The sequence below is a fragment of the Rhineura floridana genome, chromosome 9 (genome assembly GCF_030035675.1).
Source record: "Rhineura floridana isolate rRhiFlo1 chromosome 9, rRhiFlo1.hap2, whole genome shotgun sequence".
NCBI classification, from domain to species: domain Eukaryota; kingdom Metazoa; phylum Chordata; class Lepidosauria; order Squamata; family Rhineuridae; genus Rhineura; species Rhineura floridana.
In genome coordinates, this window is record NC_084488.1 from 63,716,215 (window position 1) to 63,740,760 (window position 24,546).

Here is a 24,546-nt window from a genome sequence, read left to right on the forward strand (position 1 = left end):
ATGCAATAGATCATCTATTTATAGACATTTTGTATAAAACCTGAAGCAATAATGTGTAATAAGGAAATAATTTACTAAACAAATTTGAAAATCCTTTCTCAAACTCAGATTGTTTTAACATGATAGTAACAAAAGGAACTCCAATTCTACTAGCTCTGATTCTCTCTTGTATTTTTTTCAATGCCTTGTTGGCCTGAGAAGGCAAAGAAACCAAATGTTTGCAGCAAAAAAAATGACTGGTTGCAGGGAATTAATTATTCAGAGTAAATCCATATGGCCTTGAAATTCAAAGTTGAATTGGACTTGAATTCAGCTTTAATAAATGAGAAATCTGCATGCAGTGAGAGGCAAATGAAGAGAAAGGCATGATCTCCTCCTTCACCTAATGAAATTGGAATGTATGCTTAATCTTATATCCACTAGAAATGCGGTCCAAACTATTATCAAATTAAAAAGTTGTTTTTGAAGAATAAATGTTTACATATTGTCTATAATAGAAAAGAGAGGTGTTCAAAATATATTACTGTCTTTTACAGAAAAGATCTACTTTAATATCCTGTTACTTTGTTCTCTTTACTTTTTTTTAAGTGTGTATGTGGTATTCTTTCCTCACTGAAAAGTGGCATAACAATCTTGGAATTGCCTGAATTTTAGAATAAACCCACACGAAGGCAATGTAAAGTTAAAACCATTTTGTTTATTATTATTATTACTGTTTTCAACAAGTCAGCTTTAGGGAAAGGGTGGGATGGGAGGGCACATAATCTGACTTGGCACTGAAATACATTTAGCGTCAGTAAACTTTATGTGGCTGTGAATTTTTGTTTAGTTCCTCCCACCCACCCACCCACCCGTGCTCCTTTTAAAAGGAAAAAAAGTACATATAGTTAAATAATTTTGTTTTTCACTTTGTGACAACATTCAGGTGAACAAGAGAAAGAGAAAGACAGGAACGAATGGCATACACTTAATATGGGGGACGGGAAAAAATGAAATGTACCTTGGGTTTCGTTTGGCTGTCGCAAAGTCCTGCTGCTGTTTTTAGTCTTTTTTGTTTTGTTTTAATTTTAGAAAAAGGGAGAGGGTACCCGCTGCTAGGCTTTGAGTCTTTTGTGTTAGTGGGGAGGGGATGTCTGCGCCCCCTTCTTTAAATAAGAGTTTTGTGGTTCTCTGCAGTCTTAGTTCTTTCCCTCTCCCCCTCCCCCGCTTTCCTATAGCTTGTCGAGGCTTTTGGGGTTGGTGAGGATCTCTCTGGCGAGGCGCCAGGTCTGCTTGGCGGCGCTCTCGAGGGCCGAGTGGGGCTTGCCCTGAAACAGGTCGAGGTTGGGCAGGAAGTAGTGCGGGCAGCGGCGGCACTGCAGGCAGGAGATGAGCTGCAGGAGGATGCCGTTGAGGCGGTCGCCCAGGCACGCCTCGTCCCAGTCGGTCTCCCGCGGGTGCTTCTCGCACTCGTAGAGCAGCAGCGTCTTCATGTGGTAGTTGTTGAGCGGCTGGCCGGGCAGCTCCAGGTGCCGGTCGCGCAGCGTCTTGAGCACCGATAGGCACTTGTTGCGGCAGCCGCCCAGCAGCAGGCGGTTCTCGGCCTCGCCGAACTGCAGCACCCAGGCGTCACTCTCGGCCGAGCTCTGCTTGCCCGTCAGCGAATAGCACTCCTTGGAGAGCAGGTTGAAGCCCTCAGCCTTGACCTCGGCCACGCGGTTGGGCCCCGGCCAGGGGATGTGCGGCAGCGGCCACTGCGCCGCGCTGCGCGGCCAGATGCCGGTGCATTTGAAGGCGGGTGTAATCTGCACGACGTAGCGCTCCCGGATGCGCAGCTTGACCTCGCTGGTGTCCGCGATCATTTTGACCACGTCGCGGTAGCTGCACTTGTCCACCGCCTGCGCCACCAGCGTCTGGAAGCGCGAGCGGATCTTGCGCGCAGACAGGTAGCCCGAGGCCGTGATGAACTCCACCCAGAGGGACATGCTGCGCTTGCGGCCGTCGCTCAGTTTGAGGACGGCGCAGCCAGGGAGCGAGCCGTCGTCCACGAAGTTGAAGACCCCCATCTGGTTCAGGTACAGTACCACCTCGAACTCGGTGGGCGAGATTACCTCCAGGCCCTCGTATCGCGCGTCGATCTCGCTTAGCGAGCTGATGAAGCGCGGCTCCTGAACCTCCACCTCCTTGAGCACATCGGAGACCACTTTGCACACCTCGCGGATGGTCTTGGCGATAGCCGCCTTACGCGCCTGGCACCGCTCCGTGTAGTACTTGTTCAGCTGGTACACCAGCTTGGCCTGCGCCGCGATCATGTTGGGGCACACGTCCGGGCTGTACACCGGGCTCTCGCAGTACGTTGACGGATCCAACGCCGCAGCCGCCGCCTCCGCGTGCGCGGGCAGACTCCAAGCCCTCTCCGACCGATCACCACCGCCGAGGAGGAAGACAGCGCCAGGAGCCGTACCACCACCGCGGTCCAGGAGCCGCAGGCAGCAGTCCACTTGTTCGGGATGCAAAGTTTTGCTGCTTGGTTCTTTTCTTTTTCTTGTTACATTGGAGCTGCGGGCAGCTGCTAGAGAGACTTCAGTCCTTCATTGGGAAACTTCCTTCCCACTCTCAAAACTTGGCCTCCAGCTGCAAAAAGCAATCGGGGGCCAAGTGGAAAACCGCAGGGAGAAGTAGACGGTGCGGGCGATGCCACGAAGCAGAAGTCCGCTCTCATTGATTCTCTTTTCTCTCTGGCAGCGCCAAGGAGTACCGGTACGGGAGCTTCACGCTGTCTTCTTCCTCTGACGGGAGCTGTGTCGATTTCCTTTTGGAGGCCTTGTTTTACTGAAGAACCCTCCGGAGTGAACGCCTATTGCTGTCGCCCCCTGCTTCTAATTTTTATTATTATTAAACACAACCCAGTGCAAGCGCTGTGTGATCATTTCTTTTCTTTGTTAAATTTTGTTTACAGGCGAATCCCTTGGAGCAGTAGGAAGGTTGGCGAGATGAGTGTGTGTGTGTGTGTGTGTGCGCGCGGGCGCGCGCGGGCAGGCGTGTGTAGTTTTCCGCTTTCCAGGATTTCCCCCCTCCTGTTTTCCGCTTCCTTCCCCCTCCCACCTTTGGAATTGGATGCAGCCGCTCTTGTTACTTTCCTGAGCCTCTCCCGGCATGGATGTCTGGAGGTCTCTGGTTTTGCTGAAAGCGTTGTTTAGTTTATGAATGGTCCGAAGGTCTTTCTGAAGGGAGGCGGAGCTCCGGAATCCTACAATCAGTGCCGGAGCTGTCAGAGGGCCAGCCAATCGCAGGGCCGGGCTGCGTGCACGTTCCGTGCGGGGCCCGCCACTACTGCATCTGCTATGGGGGAAGGGAAGAGGCAGGAAAGATGCTTAAAGCACATGCACCGATTGCGCGCGCGCGCACACACACACACACACACACACGCGCGCGCGCGTACTTGGGAACAAACGTGAAGCTCCCATTTTCCCAAGCGGCGGAAAGCCAAAGAAAAGCCGTAGTTCCTACGAAAGATTCAGTGCGGTGGTTGGGCGGGAATTAAATGTTGCAGTTAAATTCACTAACGCAAGTGATATTGCAAGATCTCTCCGCATCGTGCAGTGACGTTCAAGATCAAGGCTTACCTTCCAGAACCGAAGCGCTGGGGATGGGGTGGGTGGTGGAAGACACCTTTCCCACACTGAACGGTTGCAAAGGAAACTCATGCCAGTAACGTTGAAGTATTGAAGGGCAGGGGAAAAAGTAAAAGGTTTAGTACTTCTGTGCAAGCATACATTAGTGAAAGTGAGTTATTGGAACAGAATGGTAATCTTGTTTTACAACCCTAAATGAGGGTCCTACTTAACGTTATAAATTCTGTGCTCTACGGGTGGCCTGTTGTTGTGAGACAGACAGACAAACGGACACACGCGCACACACTCGCGCCCGCAAAATATATTAACATTTTCTTCATTTGGAAAAAAAAACTTCGTATTTGGAGAGTTTCGGCAAAGGCTCAGTTCAATATTTTCAAAAGTGCAGGAATTTTCCCTCCATCCCCAGCTGATTTCTGCTAATGTGAGGTGTTATTTTGTGTGTGCTTGTGCGCATTTTTCTGTGTGTTAAATATAAGCCATCACTGGTAGCTAAATTCTTTATATTTAATTAGTAAATAATTCCTAAAGCGTCGAGGCTTGTCGGTCCTCAATATTTGTGTTGTGGGGGAAAATAGTGAAAATAGTAAGACGGCGGCCCTGTCCCCCCCAAATTAAATATTCTTTTAATAATCTTGTAGATCTCTTACAGAATCTCAAATAAATACGCAGCAATGCAAATGGCTAACATTCTGGATTTCATATTTTTCAGTTCTCCCATTGCCCTGTATAGCGTTTTGCTTTGAGTAGGTGATGATGTGGGCTTTTATTTTTTCAACGTGGACAACTGTGTGTCTTAAAAAAAACAGTGCCAACCATTCCGTTGTTGTTAATACATTTCAGGTAATGTTGCAAGTCAGTACTGGAGCCGCTGGGAAGCAAACTACGAACTCTTACCCATATTTTTGAATTGCCCTACGCCCGAGTCTTGTCTTGTCTGTTCTCCCGTCCCCCACCCAGCAGCCCAAATTACTTTTCGGAACTGATTGTGCTTTACCCTCAAGGGTTTTTTGTGGGTCTGTCCCGTATACCACGGGATATTCAGACTTCCTGTGTAGGCTTGGAAAGTACTTTAGAAGCTCAACAGTTGCTTCGAACAGGTGTCCCTTCCTTCTGTTCTGTCGGTCCGAGCCTCCCCATTCAAGAAACAGAGTCCAGGTTGCATTCCAAATATCTGTCTGGCCAAAGCAGAGAAGTTGGCTGTAACCCGGCCAGAGAACTCCGAAGGAATTAAGTGTTGCCGAGGCGGTGGCAACAAACAGCCGCGGGACAACGGTGAAGAAATAGCAATTTCCCCTGAAAGCCTCCTGCCGGCCTGTCGCAACCGGGAGGGAAGGCTGGCTCTGTTTTTTGAGCTTTTCAGCTGCATTCCTAAACACAAGTACTAGGGAGTAAGCCCAATGGAACAGTGTGGGGCTTCCTTTAGTAAACATGCGCAGGATTGCTTTGACAGTTTGCAGTCCTGTCACCTGGCAGTAAGTCACGCTGAGCACAGTAGGGCTTATTTCCATCCCCTAGGACTGGGCGTTTAGTAGTCTTTATTTTTGTTTTTAAAACGTGGTCGGATCCTAAACACATTGCTTAGGTGCTTGGTTTTGGGGCAGGTCGGAGTGCTCGGGTCACAGCACCTGGGAAGGAGAGAGCAGAACGGGAGTGTGTAAAAAACCCATTGTGTTTGCTTCTCCCTGGAACTAGCGCGAGCGCAAGAAAGAGCCAAAAGGCTTAAATTGCCCGGAAAAGACCAATTTCAAGGGCAGACAAGAGGCCAGGAGATGGGATTGCTGCTGGGCTAGTAGTTAGAGATGAATTGATCTAGGTAGCGCGGCACAGGCGCGCAGCCTCATCAGTGTCCTTAAAATTGCGTAGATGTATTTTAAAGCAGGAGGTGGCGGCGGGGCCACTATTTGTCTACTTCTAGGGCTTTGAGGATGCCCCCCCGTCCGCTCAATCCTCCTTTCACGCGCTTCTGCTTGGCGGCCTCCCCACCCCTTCAGCCCATTCACCTTGACGTTGAGAGACCCACGCCCGTCGTCTTTCGCCCTGAACCGGCGGCCGAGATGCGCCTTGGGCTTGTGCGGACCCAAGACTCCCGCGAGTCTCTTGTTTAGGGCTGCCGACCCGGGTTATCCTGGAAGGGAAAGCCTTCCTGAAATGGGGGGGGGGCTTCCTTCCAAGGAAGCCGGCGCGCGCTGAAGGCTCCAACCTGGCACCAAACGCCTTTTCTCTTCCTGGGCAGGTTTGTGGCGGGAGCGACTGCTCCGAGTCTCATCTTCTTCCTCCTCGTTTTGATTTTCCAAACAATTCATTACCAATCTCTCTTCTCTTTCCTCCGCCCCCCTCCCCGCCGAGGTCGAAGCTCTACTAAATAATAAATCAGCTTGAAACAAAAGCCGCTTCGGATTTATGGCCCGGAGCGCTAATTAGTAACATCATTTGAGCAATAAACTTAAACACTTTCTAGCAAATAATGCCGGCGAAAAAGCCTGCGCCGCGCCTCTTCTTCTGTGGCTGCCTGGCTGCTTTTAAGAGCAGCAGCTTGCTCGTCTGTGCCGGAATTTGCTTTTTCGAGGGAAAGGGGGTGGGGGAGAAAATGAATAATTGAAAGTGTGTTTTTTTGTTGTTGTTTGCTGGGGGAGATGGAGAAGCAGAAGATCCAAAGAGGGTCTGCCATTGAAGAGCCCCTGTCACCCGGGCTTTGCTGTCTGGGAGTCCAGGAGTCCATCAGCGGCTCCTTGATGGGGTATTAAGGCAAAGTGGCAGCCCCTCCAGGAGCAGGAGATACTGTCTTCTATTAAAAGGGCCCAGAGAGAGAGAGAGAGAGAGAGTTTGGGAGGGGAAGCTCTCAAGGCTAAAAGCCACTTGAAGGCTGAAATTCAGCCCGATTGATCTGTATTCTCCCTTTATAATCCGTCTCATCATACTTGAGTTAATGAGGCAAGGGAGGGGGTGGGGTGATCTGATGGGCCTTGACAAATTCATTAGGGAGGCTGCGGGACATTTTATTTGACTGTTAAACATCGTGTTTGTTTGGTTTAGGCAGTGCCAATACCAGCACGCTGCTGCCTGAAGCAAGAGTGGGTTGTTAGCAAGGGCTTCTCCAAAGGACACTTTCCATGGGGAGTGTCTTGCTCTTTTTTTGGCTTCCTGGCTGGCTCCCCTTGCTTCTCCCAGGGATCCTTTTCTTCTTTGCACTGCTGTTCAAACTGGTTAAGAATGGGTAGGTATAATCACTGGCATTTAATTGGCATGAATGAACTGCTGGAAAGCTTCCTTTTTGGAGTAGGTGCTGTGAGAGGTCTTGCACATGAAAACAGAGCATAGTTTACAACAGGGTTATTTTTACACATCTGGAATAAAGAAAAGGGGAGCTGAGGCGCTAGGGGGCTAGGGTGGTCTTTTTGTAGCAATAGTAAACTGGAAATAGTTAAAATGCAGATCTTGATAGCCACTCAACTTTTTATTAGCTTTTTATTTTAATCTACTTGCCTTTTTGTGTGGTAAATCCTCCTACTTAAAGTAGACAAACTAACATTTATGTGGGCTATTTCTAAACATCCTCTGGAAGAGAATTGACTTGAGACCATGGACCTGCTTGACACATTTTCTTGACTGATGCAAATTTTCAAGAGTTTTAAACCTTCTGTGATCATGGAGGATGTGATGTGCTTATTTTTATTCTCTCTCTCTCTCTCTCTCTCTCTCTCTCTCTCTCTCTCTCTCTCTCTCTCTCTCTCTCTCTCTGTGTGTGTGTGTGTGTGTGTGTGTGTGTGTGTGTGAGAGAGAGAGAGAGAGAGAGAGAGAGAGAGAGAGACTGGGCTCTGCAATGACAAAAACATTGGATGTTAGATATCTCTAAAAGTTCATATATAATAAATGAGTTGGGTTACTTTAAATACAACAGTGGGGAAATGTATCAGCCAGTCAATTTAATTTTTCAGTTCCTTTTAAAATTTTCAGGTGATCTTTTAACCAACTTAGTTAAACATTCTTTGTGGAAGAATTCTGTGCTTCCATTTATAGAACAGTCTGGGAAAAGAACTAATGCCCTTTGCCTGTCATTTTCATACATTCCTGCTCTGCTGATGGAGCTTGAACTGCTGCAGGGAATCTTTGAATTTGAAAAGAATTGATTCAGGAGTGGATGTTGTGTTGCTCAACAGCAAAATATGTCAGTGGGAAAAGTAAATGCATCTAGAGAAATGACAACTATAATCCTGTTTATGTTTCCAGGATCTCTTCTTTATAAATGAGTGGGTAGATTTTTATTTTGCCTTTTTCTCCTCTTTGAGAGCATAGCTTTGTAAATTGTCCTGTGGTGTGGACTTCCTTTGTGTCTAGGAAGAAAGGATTCATTTTGCTTAATTACTACAGAGCTTATACATTTTTAAAGAGCAATACTTGTATCTTAATTTTGTTCAGAAGGTTGGATGGTACAATAGTTAACTAACACATAAATGACTATCCAGTGATTTACAGGGTACTATTTGGTCTGTAAGTTTTTCTTCCCTCCCCCACTCCAGCTACCATTGGAATATTTTGGTATACTTAGAGCAACATCACTTTTATAATTCACTGTAATAGTTGCTAGTGTGTTCTTTTAACAACTATATGATCTAAAGCACTTTACTTGGAAGTGAGTTCTCCTGAAATCAATTAGTCTTACTTCCGTAGAAGTGTGGTTTGAATCTGGGCATGAATCCATTGATACATATGGACATGTCAATTCTAAAAAACTTTTTTGTGAAAGCAGAGTCAATTGAGTTATTGCAGTAGTTCACAGTAGTTCAACAGAAAACTAACTTTAGTTGTCTTAAAGGCAAATAAAAATGATTTTTATGTTTTCATTGTGCTAGAACAGTGTTGATTTTATTGATAATGATTAGATAATAGATATCTATGCTCCATATTTATAGAGTTTATTGAATTATTCAGGGTGGTCCTCTTTAATTCAGTTAATCTACAGAATCTTAATATTAAAACATCTAGGCTATTTAAACTAAATTGCATTCATTTTGTCCACTTGTTATAACATTGTCTGCTTCTCTTTCATTGTATGCATGACTGTGGAGTTTATGTATTTTCTCAGGTTTTCTGGTGACCAGATAGCAGCCAATATAAACAATATTTTACAAACAATTGATGTAACACATGTTGAGTATGTTGTTTGTAGTTTAAAACCATTTCAGTTCATTTTTTAGAAAATTTGTCATGGCCTCATTTTGGTATTTTCCATTGTCCAGCCAGATTCTATGACAACCCTGTTTCCATTCCATAAGAACGAATGAATGTGTGATCATTGTTTTGAATTAAGACATTTATTTAAACCTTAACCAAAAAACATCAGATTGCTGGATGAAATGCAGTGTCATTTGTTTCTGAAAGGATTGTGATGTTGCACTTGAAAAGTAGACTGTGCCAACCTTAAATTTCAGCTTCCTTTTAAGGTAAAACCTTCCATAGTTTAACTTACTATTTACAAAGGAAACAACTGAGCCAGTCAACATAGATCACAATAATGTTTTTCCAACATAAAAATTTGAAATAACTTTCTAGGCTACCTTTTATATTGTGATTGTACTGGAGCAATGGTGATACCAGATTTCATATATCTGTACTAAAAATAGGAAAGCTCTCTCATAGTTCTGTACAATATAGGAAACAGACCTTTAGTGTGGCGGCACCTACCCTGTGGAATTCCCTCCCCTTAAATATTAGGCAGGCACCATCTCTGCTATCTTTTTGGCGCCTTTTGAAGACTTTCCTCTTCCTGTGTTAGAATTGCTTTTAATATGTCGTTTAATAATTTTAACCCCTTTTTAAAAGATGTTTTTAAAGTTTTTTTAATGTTTTTAACATTGTTTTGTTTTAATGTATTTTAAGGTCTTTTTATGATGTTTTAAAGTGTTTTTGAGAACTCACTGGGTGACCTTGGGCCAGTCACTGCCTCTCAGCCTCATGAAAACCCTATTCATAGGGTCGCCATAAGTCGGAATCGACTTGAAGGCAGTACATTTACATTTAAAGTGTTTTTAGTGTTTCTGTTTGCCGCCCTGGGCTCCTGTTGGAAGGAAGGGTGGGGTATAAATAAAATAATAAATAATAAATAAATAAAATAGTTTGAGTTGTAAGACCCAACCTGGATTAGTGACACCAATGTACGGTATTGATTATACATTTTGCTTCTTCTAAAGAGAATGACGTGTTAAATCTTTTTATCCAGTTTAATGACCTCTGTTGAGAACTACGAAGTACCTTCTGTAGAATGTAATACAGTAATTACCAATTATCAATTGATATTTAACTAATTAAGTAATTATCAATTATATAAAAACCCATAATTTAATTAAATGCCCTCCTAAGTGTTGAGGGCCAACTGAGTGGTGAAAGAGATATAGCTGTTCACATAAATAAAATCCAGTATAGCTGAAATAACATTTGGTGAACAGAGAATTGGTGGTAACTTTTCTCTCTCAGCAATCTGAAACTAGGATGTAAAACAGCTGTCTCAGACTATGTATGTAATGGTTATACCTGTCTGTTTCTTTTCTATGTCTCTCACCCCCTGCCCCACACTCCAAATCTTCTTTTATTATCTTTGGATTCTAAGGAGTCTTTCTTGTTTTCTAGCCAGTTTTGTCTGCAGCAAAAAGATGGGTTGGTGTGTTTAAATATACTGTGGATAGAGTGAAAAATCTTTTGATCTATGGCTATGAGTGTTTCCAAATGATTTGCTTGCTGGGACTGGACACTGTCCATGCCCTTTCTTTTCACTATCTGATAGGCACACACAAAGGACACAACATGCTACCAGATGCACAGTTAATCATCAGTTTAGGTCTGCAAAAGGGAAAAAAGAAAGTAGCATCCAGGCTCAATTAACTCTAATGTTCTTGTATTTACTGTGCATTGGAATGCATCACTCAAATTAGCACTCTTTATTTTAATGTGAAAGTGAAGTGTATGCTTAAATCTCTCCAATTGAAATCAGTAGGGCTAAAGAAGTGCCTAACTTTGGTTGTTCTGTGTTTATGACTGTGGGCCAGACAGTATATCTGAGTTTGTGTATTGTCTTGTTAAATTTTGTATCCTACCAAATGGTGAAACAATTTGGAGGAACAACTGGCATAATCCAGGCCAAAAAGCACAGTTGCAATGCATAGCAGAGCATTTTTGCCTACAAGTGCATTGCATTTCATGGGAGGCAGACATCACAAACCAGTAGAGAGGATGTAACACAGCCTTCATGGGCCATGATTTACTGGCCTGCTGTGAGGGGAAGGAGACTCCAGTAAGCCTTTATTTAAACCTTATTTAAATAAATGAACTCAGCATTGCTATACATTTTTGCTCTTTCCACAACCCAGGGCATGATCTTTGTAAACGCACGTTCCTACTAATTTGCCCTGGGATATTTCTCCGGCACAATCCCAAGATCATCCCTCTCTTAGCAGCTCCTCACATAGATTTGCCTTTGTTCGTTCTAGGCCTTCTTGTATTTTTCATACAGGAGCAAGTTGAGCGTAGAGGCTGAAGCTGCTAGGTTAGTGTAGAGGCTTCTTAATTTAGTCGGTATGACATAGAATAGACTGCACCCCCCAGCATTTTGGCAAGGGGGGGTAAGGTAAGGAATCTGCACATGCACTGCATTCAGATATATAGTAGCTCCTTTTAGCTCTTGATGTACTTAGGCACCTGGATTAGCTTCCCAGTATGCTGTCTGTATGCTGCTTGGAAGAAGGAGAGGGGTTGGACTGTGCCCAGTGCTTGCATGAAACCAATTGCATGTTGAAACGTTTGGGCAAAGATTACAAATTTAGTCTATGTTGTTTATGTTGGGCTCTTTTGGGAGGAAGTGTGGGATATAAATTCAATAAATAAATAAATAAAATCAATTTAGATATTCACTAATGCTTTTCGTTCAGCTTGCTTGGCTTTCCAAGTTCTTGACATTTCAGTTCAATAATGGTGGCTATTGGGTTAGAACAGCAAAGAAAAGCAAGATTTTTGATGGAGAGATGGCAGAACCCCCCATAAATAATTCCATTAAAGTACCTGGCTGTTGGTACTGAGCAAGGTTGAGAATTGAAATTCTAAAAGCTTCTTACGTCTTTTTAATGTAATTTTTCAATAGAGTCCAATTGTAGGGCAGTTTAAACAGATTTACTGCTGTCATCACTGAATATGCCAAAACATTGATATTATGGCTATAAGCCTATACATACTTACAGGGAGTAAGACCTATTTAACTTAATTAAAATTATGTCTGAGAAGGCATGTTTAGGATTGCATTGTAGATGCAGTGGTAAATGGTGAAATATTTATTTTCAACTTGAGATTCCAACAGGCATTCTGGTGGTGTTTTCCCTGCTTGTTTGTGAATTCCATAAGATAATGTCATCTGGAGATTTCAAGAAGTAGCTAAGCCTTAAGACTAGGGTTGGACAGATCAGTCTGTTTTTGGTTCATTTCACTTTTGCATGTAAGTCTGTTCCGCCATGTTTCTACATCAATCTGCCCCCCAAAAACTGAAGTATGTAAATGTTAATATATTTTCTCAAGATATATTTCTAAATATATTTTATAATTTACTTTTAATCATATTTTGAGTCAATTTTCAGTCAAGAACAGGAGTGAGAAATCTGAAGGATGTTCTGCTTTACACATTAGTTTGGAAGGCGCATATCAGAATTTGAAAAAATCAAATTTCTGAAACCATCCATAAGGCATAATTAGTTGCAAGCTCACTGTTTCTTGAAATGAATAACAATGTATTAAAAAGTAACAGTTTTTAGTGTGTGCTTATTGTGTCTTGATAATGAAATTCATTATTAAAAACGTTGAGTATACAAGTCTTTCAAGCAAAGATAGGTCTTCATGTTATTGAGGTAGTGTACTACTTTATACCAGGACCTAGGTGCAAACAGGTGACTACTGTCACCTTTATGTCCTTGTTGCAGACTTCCTGAAAGCATCTTCCTAGTCATTTAGGGAAACAAGATGTTGAATTTGATGGGAATTTTGTCTGATCCAGCAGGCTTTACATTCTAACTTTTAATAATTCATACTGTGTTTAGTTTAGTGAATGCTTTGTTTTTAATAAATATTTAGTTTTGATGAACTGAATATATATATATATATATATATATATATATATATATATTTACCAACCCTGAGAGAGAGATCTGGTTAAAAGCATAAATACATACCATTTAGATACAAAAGAAATTACCTTCTTGGTACTTATGTTTGAATTAGACATGTGTGCAGAGTTATTTTGGTGTCTTGTCTGTGTTAATTTAGTAAACCAAGAAAACCACAAGAACTCTGAACTTAGCAAAATAGTTAAGTCTTAAAAGGTGGAAGCTCATTAATGGCATTTGAATATAGTTATGCAATCTTGGCATAAGATTATTATATAGTTTGTTGACTTTCAAAATACAAACTTTGAAGAAAGGAACCTGAAGTAGTTAAGACATTTGTGAATTTATGTTTTATCTCACTTTACTTGAAAATTTATGAGGAGGGCAACTTAGGGGTGCTTAAGTTGTGTGTTCCAGGGCTTGCCCCCACTGATAACACCCTTGCTGGTGTGAAAGTGCAATGCAAATTATGACAGTTACAACCTTCTGTTTTGTTTAACCTGTCACTGAATTTCCTGACTCAGTTTGGAGGGCAATGGTGTGTTCAGCTAGTCCATATTCACCTAAACTTAAAAGGTCAGGTTTCTACAGGCAAGCCTAGTCAGAGCCTAATTGATGAGGAGGGCAGGAAGACAGAATTTACTGTTCTATTGGCTAGTTTCATATCGTTAGGTTGTCCTGAAAGCATCAGGCAGTCACAGCCCCTTTCATGTAAGTGCTGACCCTAGACAGGAGCTGACAATCAAAGGAGGCAGCCACAGGAACCAGTGCAAGTATGCTATTGATTTTTCAGTTAGGTCTAAGTAGTTTGTAGTATGGGTAATGGGCGACAGAGGCAGGTATGTCATTATCAATGAGCTCCAGAACAGTAGCGACAACCTTCCCTCATATTTCCTTCAACACTGACAGTATGAATCCAGAAGTGGTCAATAAATTGCCCAACCTTTTACTGACAAGTGACTTGGACATGGAGGGGGGCTGGGAACCAAAGAGCTAAACTTCTTCGCTTGAACTTGATGTGGAAGCCTGGGAGGATGGAAAGATATGAGAGGTTCTTAGTGTCAGAACTGGCAGTTTATTAGGCTAAATTCTTTCTAGAATAGATGTAATAACGCTGGCAATGAATTTCAGTATCTCTTTGTAAATGACATTAGATTACCTTAGTGTTTCTGTGCTTTACAGAATATCCAACATTAAATAGAGAACAATAATGTAGATTCTTTTTAACATAAAATGGAATGAGTGAGAGTAGATAGGCTACTGTATTTTTTAAAATGCCAATGTAATAACTGTATGTTATGCTGTTATTTGACCAGTCACTCATAATAGCTATTTGTGTTATTGTCTTAAGGGAATGATATCAGAACATTTCTAGACACAGTATTTAAAATGTCTGAATTTAAAAAATGCAGTGACAATCTAGTGGATGGGGTTACAACAGTGGACCCTAGTGCCATATAATGTGTTTTGGGCCAGGGTATAAACTGAGGCTGCAATTAGAAACACAGTTCCTAAGGAATAAGCCCCTCTTGAACACAATAGTGAAACTTATTTCTGGTGACACATGTGTAGGTTTGCACTGATTCTCTCTCTCTCTCCACACACACACTGCTGTTAGAACAGCAGAAGGTATTGGGGATGAAAAGTCAAACTTCTTTAACAGCGATTTCTGGATTTTAGAAAGGAAAGAGGATTCGAATTTAGGCTGCTGTTCACAAATTAAATGGATGTAAAGGTACACTGCAAACTCTGGTTTGATTGAAAAATTTAACATTCTTTTAATTATAATGCTGTATTAAAAGAATTTTCAGTGGTTACACTTTAATCTACTTTTTCCAAATATTGTCATATCCCTTAAGAGATATGAGTTACAACACTTGCTTTCAAAAGTCAAGATCTGCTCAGGTTTTATGCTATGCACAGATGTTAACAAAATAACACATGCTTATAATTAAAAGAAATCTTTAAACAAATTGAAATAAGGCGGAAGAGTAAATGTTTTGAAGAATGTCCTTAAAATAGCACAGCAGTGAGTTATAGTGTTTAACAAATCTATGTAAAGTAAAATCAGAAATGGAGACTGAATATTGAGAATCTGTTGCATTTTTGGTAGTCTTTTCATTTTTTACTTGCTGAAATTGTTTAATGCCAATTGTAAGCTTTCAGCTACAAAGATTTTTGGGGGTGGGGAGAGCATAACATGAAGACAAGGGTGTTAACATAAAACAAGGGTGGCTTAAAAAAAGAAACAAGATATGTTTAAGTATGCATCTGAAATGAATCTAAAGAGTGGATTTAAGATAAACGTATTAGGATCGACTGGAAGATACAGATTATACATTTCAGTTGATCTCCCTGCCCACACACACTTTAGTCAATTTATAGGCCACATAGATTTGAAACTAGGCATAAGTTCATAAGCCTTTTTGTTAGAGAATAGCATAGCACTGGTTCTGAACTAGAATATTTTGCTTCATTTGCAGTGTGCTACTGGCACACTTTGTTAATGCTGAAAAAATGTTTAAAGGAGATGCAGAAAGGCAACAAATTAAATTTTCATGAAAGAAAACCCTAATCAGCAGTGACAGTGCAAGAGAAAGATGATTGCCACTTGGTCATTGTAGAAAGGCACTTAGGTTTGGTGTCAGTGCTTCTGTTAATGATGACTAATGTCTTTCTTGCAGCAGACACATGCTCAGACATTGTGCTACTGCAGTCTAGGTATTGGACTGAAGGATAGGCACCATGGATGTTAAAACAAAGGTTCAGGCCATGAATTGAATTGCTCAAAATGTAATCCCCCCCCCTTACATTGTAACTGCAATTTTAGAAATTGTTCAGATCCCTGTTGTCAGTGTCAGAGGGATGAAACAGGATATTTGAATAAGGAAGGCTGGATTGCTTATCAAGGAGGCTGGCTAATTAGTAGTTATATATAAGTATGGGAATCAGTATTTCTATAGTAAACAAGTGCATAAAATAATAAAAAAACCTCTGAAATATTTCTAGTTCCCATAATGCATTCTGTGTGAATCCTTCATACTTAAAGCAGAGCAACTCTCAAGACCTTTCAAGTCCTGCTTTAGCTGTTGAAATATATTGGCAAAAAAAGAGGTGGCATGTGTCAGTTCTCTAGCTTTTCCCAAAGTGAGACCTTTCAGAAGGGCATTTGTAATGCTTGTCATATTTTTTTCATATGCCTCCTATTGGCTTGACAAGTCTAGAGGACCATGAGAACACAGATGTCATTGCATTCAGACAACACTAATTACTCTGGGATTTTTGCAGCTTCAGTTGCTGTATGCAGCTGTCGATTATTGGTGTTTATGTGGGATATCATGGGTATACTCTCCAATCTCATATGCTGCCCTTGGCCTTTTTGTTTCCTGTTGTTCCTATTGTTAAACAGTAGGCTGAAACATCCTGAAAAAGAGAGAGCAAGCACTGAATGGGGGGAAAGTCAGTATTTCATGCTACATAGTAGCAATATTAGTCCAAGGATTAATTGCATAAATATATTTGTTTAAAATGTGTAAGCACTTGTTTTGCAGTCTTCCCATTATAGCACTTTCTACCTTATCCTGCCACTCAAAATTAAAGCTGCTAGGATCACTATTAGCATTGATTTAGCTCTCTAGAAAAATGGTCCTTCTCTAATGTCACATCAAAGATATTCTACTAATTTGGATCGGAGTTTAGATTTACAACATAAAAATCTTAATCATGGTTTACAAAGCGTTTGGTTAACACTTGTCTCTGTGTTGAATTTTGTTCAAAATATTTCCCCCCAGAATCTCTTTGTTCTGTCACAGTTCATAGTGCGTAAAGCTGCTGATTCTAACAAAAAGTTCAAATGGTGGTCACAGCATGAATGACATTAGTTTAAAAAGAAGGAAAAAAGCTTATGTTAAAATTGTATGAATTTCCAAAGAAGTGGAGCCTGTGTTAATTACAGACTGGAAAATAAAAGCACCAATAATGTTAACTTTACATGCTGATGATGCAGAAATGGAAGCAGCTTTATCAAAGATGTATGATGAGATGAAACTGCAGTCTCTGCTGTACAGTTATAGTAATTATGACTAATGAACCGTCCAGTCTGGATGAAATGGCATGTCCATAGGGACCGTGTCCAATCAGTTGTGACTTATGCAAGCTGTAGAAAACATTGGAAGACTAGATTGAATATTGTAATATGAAATATACTATGCTAGCAATTTAATTTTTTCAACATTTTTACATTTATAAATGTCTAATGTTTATATTTGCTCATTTTTAAAAAGAACATGTATTTAATGTGAAATTCCTGTTTTAATAGAGTGAGTATGCACTATGTTGTCAAATAATTCCAGAAGAAGATATTGTATAGTATCTCTTTCATGGTTAATATAACTTGTCTCTTGCATTCTGGATGCAGTAAAAGCAAAACACATACCAATATCAGATTAGTTTTCTGTGGTTGTTAGGAACATTTCTGTAAGATTCTGTAACAATGCCACCTTTTGGTTACATTTGAAACAACCTGAGAATTTTCAAGAATAAGACAGACACTTCTAATATGAAAGCATAAAGGACAATGACAGCCAAAATGTGTCTAGATTTGATGTGTAGGAAAATTTAGGTATTACAGTGTATTTGAAAACATATTCCGTAATTTTGTCTTGCTTTTCTACAAATGTGTTTGCTGATTTCTTGCCCCTTTCTACAAGAATAGGTGGTATAGGCACTATAAGAAAATTTAAAAAGGTAGAGGGAAGTTAATATATGATGTTCGGGAATCTGTAACATAAAATGTTTTCATAATACACAGCTTAATTATTAAAATTTTGCTAGCCAAGCTGAATTGTTATATCTCTTGGAAATCTATGCAGCTATGGATTTCCAAAACTGGGGGAGTTAACTCACCCTCACGTGCAGTGGAGTTATGGTGCATATTACTTCACATGTAATATGTCTTCCTCTTCTCTCCAGTTGCATCTCCATGCTGCTTCCTCTTGTTTCATGTTAACCATTGTTTAGATTCTCAGATACTCTGTCCCATCAATTTTTCAATGTCTGTCTGATTTATGTTTTCTAAATTTTATTTTCCTTTCTGTATGTCTACTCCTATTCCCCTGAGTGAGGTTATCCTCTTAATAAAATTTGTTTTGAACTTGGGATATTTGATGGATCATGGAGAGAAGATGTATCCAAGTTGCTGCAAACCATCCAAGGCCATTAAGAGGACAATAAGCACATTCATATATTATGGATTTAGGGACTGTGATTGAAAGCTAGGCTTTTGTTGCTGTCTAGGGTCATAAGCTCAGGTCTCAGCATGGGGCCTTGGGGGGCAGTGTGAGCCACAGGTATATTGATACAGATTAATGCAAGCAATGTTTTCCTAAATATATCAGTGATTTATTTTTTCTCTCATATCCATGTCAATCATTTACTTATAATAAACATAATGAACATAATATGGGTATTAATATTAATACTGATGATGTAGGATGAAAGAAAAAAGATGCTTAAAATGCTGGATTTTGCAACTGGTACCTAGGTTGCTAAGGACGACAGAAAGGTTTGTCTGACTCCTTTCACTAGGGTACTTAGGAGTATCTCCCACTAACCTTTCCTTAAAAAAATAACACTGGCTCTTACGTTTTTGCACCCTGGTTTGTGTTCATTTTGATTAGTTTCTAACTGGCATTCAGGTACCTTGCATAAACAATAGTTTTCAAATAAAATTGTTTACAAACAAGAGTTAATGATAATACTTACAATAAATCTTGAATTAAAATTTATTAATCAATTTTAAAGCTTTAAAAAGAAAAGTTATTTTTATAACCTGACTTTCATCTTGAACTAAACAGGATTGCTTGTGAGAAATCCCCATTAAATTCAATAAAACTTACCCATCAAATGTGCTCAGGATTGCAGTCAAAGGGTTGTATCACTACTGTCCCTCTGTTGATGGAAGGTGCTTTGATCCAGCAGAGGCCTCTGTCAACAGAATGGGGAAGGAGGCTATCTTCATCTCTGTGCCTTTTCAGTTTACTCCAGAGGGTTGGGGATACTTTAGAACACTGTGAAAGATGGTGCAGGGTGGGTGGGGTGGGGGAGGGATAGGACTGCAAGGGAAGAAAGAATTGGAGAAAAAAGTGTGTTCACCCATTTGTTTGTGGAAGCCTTCTCTTAGCAGAAGGGCTTTACAAATGAAATCAATAATTAAAAAAAAAACTTTTGTGTCATCAAAAAATAATACTTCTGTGTAAGACCTCAAATGTAAATATATATAATTAGTCAAATTAACCTTTAGTCCAACAACAACACCCATCAGCCCAGCCAGCATTGCCAGTGTTCAGAGATAATGAGAGTTGTAGTCCAACAGCATATGAAGGGCTGCGGGTTAGCTACCCATTATTTAAAGGCCTTAAGTGAAGTTAAAATTAAAGACAATTTAAAAAAATTACTTTGTGTGTGTAATATATGTGCAACACCAAGACCTAGTAGCTATCTTCAAGTTTACATTTTATCATTCCTAACTTGTAATTTAAAGTGCAAGGCATACCACCATTACACTTTTGTTTGAGAAGTCTTCCTCTGAATGAAAGCAATTAATGGAATGTTATTTGTCTTTGTGTAAAATACCTTTGTGTTTTACAATAAAGTATTGTTTTACAATATTTGGACTTGTTGGAACAAAATAGTGAATTGTTAACAGAAAATAACTTTTTTGTATTGTCTTTCCCCCCATTCATTTAATTGATTAAAAATTAAAAGTCCTTTTAATTGATTAAAAAGGCATAACTGATTAACAAAGCAACACATTTAAAATGCATCAATCATGTTTAGTATAAGTCAGTAGGACTGGGTAACCTTTGGTGCTCTTGATGTTGTTAGATCACAACTCACATCATCCCTGATGATTGGCCATGTTACATGGGAGTTGGAGGCTAGCAACATCTGGAATACCAAAGGTTTCCTATATATATGCCCTGATATATATAAAAACTGCACCTAGCAGGCACAATCTTAGAAGAGGCATTCATCCTTCACCAACACAGAAATAAAATCCTCTTCTCAGATCATGCTTGCTGCAACGTATGCCTGCACTCTATAAAAAAGCACAGAAAGTGTGCTTTTTTATTCAGACTATTGTTTTACAGAAATAGACATTTATGCACTTTTATTACATTAAAATTAATGTCAATAATCAAGCAAGATCACACACTCCAAATCACACTCCAAGAAGAGCAAGACTTGCTGAAGTAGAACCAGCTTACTTCTGCAAGAGTAAGTCCTGTCTCACTAATCTGTTAGAGTTCTTTGAGTGTGTCAACAAGCATATAGATAGAGGAGATCTGGTTGACACAGTGTACTTGGACTTTCAAAAAGCTTTTGACGGGGTACCTCACCAAAGACTCCTGAGTAAACTTAGCAGCCAAGGAACAGGAGGAGAGATCCCCTTGTAGCTGCATTTGGAATACTGTGTACAGTTCTGGTCACCTCATTTCAAAAGGATATTGTAGAGCTGGAAAAGGTTCAGAAAAGGGCAACCAAAATTATCAAGGAGATGATGCAATTCCCCTTTGAGGAAAGGTTGCAGTATTGGGGGCTTTTTAATTTAGAGAAAAGGCGAGTCAGAGGTGACATGGAGAAAGTGAATAGAGAAAAGCTTTTCTCCCTCTGTCATAACACTAGAACTCGTAGACATCCAATGAAAGTGAATGTTGGAAAATTCAAGACAGACAAAAGAAAGTATTTCTTCACGCAGCGCATAGTTAAAGTATGGAATTCAGTCCCATAAGAGGCAGTGAGGGCCACCAACTTGGATGGATTTAAAAGAGGATTATTCAGATTCATGGAGGAAAAGGCTAGCCATGGGTGCTAGCCATGATGGCTATGCTCTACCTCCATAGGCAGAAGCAGTATGCTTTCAAATACCAGTTGCTGGAAACTGCAGAAGGGGAGAATGTTCTTTGCACTCAGGTCCTGCTTACAGGTTTCCGATGGGCAACTAGTTGGCCACTGTAAGACCAGGATGCTGGACTAGAAGGGCCATTGGCCTGATCCAGCAGGCTCTTCTTATGTTCTTAAGAGTTCTTTGCTGAGGTAACAATCTTAAGCTTGTCTGGTCTCGGTACAGAGAAGCTTATTTCAAAAGGTTTTAAGACCACAATGGAGCATAAGGGTTGAGATGATCTATTTTGCATATTTGGCCCTGGCCATTTTGATAGTTCTTATAGTCAGGATTCTATGTGTGCGGAGTGGAGTACACTGATGGAAATACTTTGGTCATACATAAAAACAGGGCTGAAATATACAGCCAACTGTCTTTGCTCATTACTGAGAGTAGGCAAAGGGTTGGGGGGGGATTGTTCTTAGTCTCTTGTAAGTGCCATATAGTTTAGCATGCACCATGCTTTCTATGTGGACCTTGCTTGTGTATTGTAGCTAGCTTAGACCTCTTTTCTACTGCAGTCTCTTTTTTACATCTGTTGGAGGACAGACAGAATGGGGGTTTCCTCAGTGTCCTGATGTAATACTTGCTGATCTAGCACCTACCATCACCAATTGCCATCAGTTTTGTGAGGAGTACTGTACTTGTTTGCTCATGCAATCCTATTCAGAGAAACCTTCCCCAAGCATGTAGAGAAAGCCCCCCCTGAGCCTACTTAAAGAAACTTAAGGGTTGTGTCTAATTGGTGTGACAATGTCTTAGCTTGAATAGTCGTGCTTGGATACGCTGTGTAGAGACTCAGAGTTATGTATGATCTGTAAGCTGATCTATGAAATGCTCTAAGGTGAGATTTCACATTAACCATAATGGAGAACAGCACACCAGTGAGTCTGAGTCTGAATCCAATGAAGCTGGTCAGGACAAATAAAGAGTGCCTCCTTTTTTTTCTGCTGCTCTGGGACGCTAGGGTCCCATGTGGGAGTGGTCAGCATTCCTTTCTCTAATTGTTTAGCAACAATGATTAAGTAATTAAATATCATTAGTAATGGTGCTGCCTGCCAAGTGCTGATGCCTTAAGAGTTGTCTAAGTTTTGTTTTATAACTTTCTTCAGAAATGTCCAATTGACTTACCTTTTTTGAAATGAAAGCTTAGTATCTGGGGCCCCTGCTGCCTCGGGGGCTGGTACATGTGAACCCCACCCCACTCTTTGTCCCTGTTCAGATGACTCCAGTTCTTTAGTAAGACAACTGCTTTCTACAGTGCAGTAAGAAGAGCTCATTCAGAGCTTTCCATGGCCCTGGTCACTATTCATTAGAGAGTCTGTCACAACTTAGCTAGTAGTGAACTACCTTGTCTTGACCTGACTTGTTATTCCTGGACATACCTCAGCCTGACTGAGCTGCTCAACTGGATCTGATGTACCATAACAAGTCCTTACAAAGCAGGTTATCTACATTACTAGTGGTGATACCACTACAGTTCTGCACATAAAATTGAATTTTAGATATGCTGCTGCATTTTGAAGTCTGCATTTAAGGGCGATGTCAGAGTTTATGAAGATATTTTCAGGATACTTCTTTCTTTCCCACTTCTGTCAGGCTGCAAAAGTCTGGTTGAAGCATCATGAATTGTAAACAGTTCTGTGTCTCTTTTGTTTCCTGATTCCTGCTCAGTATAAATGTCACCCTTTACTTATTTCAGCTTCATAGAAGACAAATCTTTTGTCCTACAGCTGTTTTTTTTATTACTTGCAAGTAAATATTACTATAATGAATTGTTGCAAGATGGTAGAAAAGCAAAATAAAATAAGCAGAATATCCAGCAATTTTCTGTTCAGGGTTTTCTGTCACATTAGTAGAAATAAATCATTAGAGGCTGATAGAGAGGTAGAGTGAGCTGATATATTGGTATAAACATTAAATAGATTTAAACATGAGGCATTGCTATCTGCAGATCTTCTTCTGGATAGTCATGAGAACTTTAAACTGTGTGTCTAGATATATTTAAGACCAGTTGAGCCTATATGGTTTCACTAATGTGCTGTAAATCTTACATTCACAAGCAGTGTTTACTGCTGTGCAATATATTTAGAAGGAAAATTTACACCCAGAAGAAGGAAATAAGATGAGTAAGAAAATACAAGGGTAGATCTTGAACATTTATTCTGATCTGACAAGTATTTGTAAAGGTTACTCAAAAATGTAAATTGCTTTGGGTTGCAGCCTTCTTTGTTTTCTTTTCTTTTGGCATGCTACCCAATACATTTATTTAAATTTATATTCCACCATTCTTGTCTACAGTGACTTACAATCCATATATTAAAATAACCTATTTAATACTTATGACACACATTGGTTCAGCATAAACATAAAATAAAAAATAAAACACTGAGAAGGATCCAGTTCAATTGGGCTAAACAAAAGCTAAAAGTGCCAAACAATAACACCACCAAAGCAACACTCAACCAGTCAATGAAGAACCATATTTTTGCCTGCCATTTCAAGCTACATCGTGTCTGGGCTTGTTGGGCCTCCCTAAGGAGGGCTTTCTACAATATTGGTGCCAGTACTGAAAAGATCCAACCAAGTTCTAATACGTAAAATAGAGGAAAATAGAACATGAAGGGCTGCATAGGACAGGAAGGAAACAGAATCATAGAATAGTAGAGTTGGAAGGGTCCTATAAGGCCATCAAGTCCAACCCCCTGCGCAATGCAGGAATCCAAATCAAAGCATTTCTGACAGCTGTCCAGCTGCCTCTTGAATGCCTCCATATTTTTTTAAAGTCAATATTTATTGGAGCCCAGTGCATTTGGCAGAACATTTTCTTTTTCAGGGATAATCTCAGTCAGTATACTTATTTGCTCTAAAACACTTCTGAGTCAAACTATTTGCTTGTGTATTTCTGATGATAAAAACCACAAGTATTGAAAATGCACATATTAGGATCAAGTTACACATGCATGTTCATTGCACAATAATTATGCACAAATTTGCATGTTTGATAGGAATGTTTTAACCCTACTCTTCAACCTCAGTATGTAGATGGCAGTGGGGCTGGGCTGTGTGATAGAAGGAACAGGGCCAGCAGGCACAGTCCTGCTATTCTACTCCATATGGCTGTAATTGCACAGGCCATAATGCCTGGAGAGGGTTACTGTCTGACAAATATGCCAAGTTCAAGGTTCTAGTTTTGGCGTACAAAGCCCTATACAGCTCGGGACCAGGATACCGGAAAGACCATCTTACCCCTTATATGCCCAGTCGATCACTGCACTCTGCAGGTGAGGGCCTCCTGAAGATACCATCTTATCAGGAGGTTTGTTCTGCACAATATAGGAAACGGACCTTTAGTGTGGCAGCACCTACCCTGTGAAATTCCCTCCCTTTGAATATTAGACAGGTGCCATCTCTGCTATCTTTTTGGCACCTTTTGAAGACTTTCCTCTTTCAACAAGCCTTTTAAGTTGAGACCTATCCCAGTCTGCATCTGTGTCAGAATTGTTTAATATGTTTTTTAATGATGTTTTAACCCTTTTTTAAAGTTGTTTTTAAAAATGTTTTTAATGCTGTTTTTTTTTAATGTATTTTAAGATCTGTTTTTATGATGTTTAAAAATGTTTTAGTGCTTTGTTTGCTGCCCTGGGCTCCTGCTGGGAGGAAGGGCGGGATACAAATTAATTAAATAAATAAATAAATAAAATTTACAAGCTTCTATACTTCTGTGGTACCTATACAGTGCTCCCAACTATGTAGAAACCACACTTGTATTTTCTTGAATACCTTGGTCAAGAGTCTGTCCTGGTTCCTGACCAGAGGAGCAGACTCAGGACTCAAAAACTCAGTT

General features: G+C 40.4%; 2 protein-coding genes across 5 annotated transcripts in view; one reads left to right on the forward strand and one right to left on the reverse strand.

The window, feature by feature from the left end:
- The window catches only part of LRBA (LPS responsive beige-like anchor protein), a 654,576-nt gene that overhangs the window by 361,375 nt on the left and 268,655 nt on the right, over positions 1–24,546 (forward strand). The gene's annotated exons all lie outside the window — the stretch shown is intronic.
- On the reverse strand, positions 893–3,030 carry MAB21L2 (mab-21 like 2). The gene has a single exon (XM_061583967.1). It carries the CDS (start codon positions 2,289–2,291, stop codon positions 1,212–1,214), a length of 1,080 nt encoding a protein of 359 aa, XP_061439951.1. The 5' UTR covers positions 2,292–3,030; the 3' UTR covers positions 893–1,211.

What these genes read in the sequence shown, in the direction of transcription:
- MAB21L2 (XM_061583967.1), bottom strand. Translation starts at nt 2,291, where the DNA reads ATGATCGCGGCGCAGGCCAAGCTGGTGTACCAGCTGAACAAGTACTAC.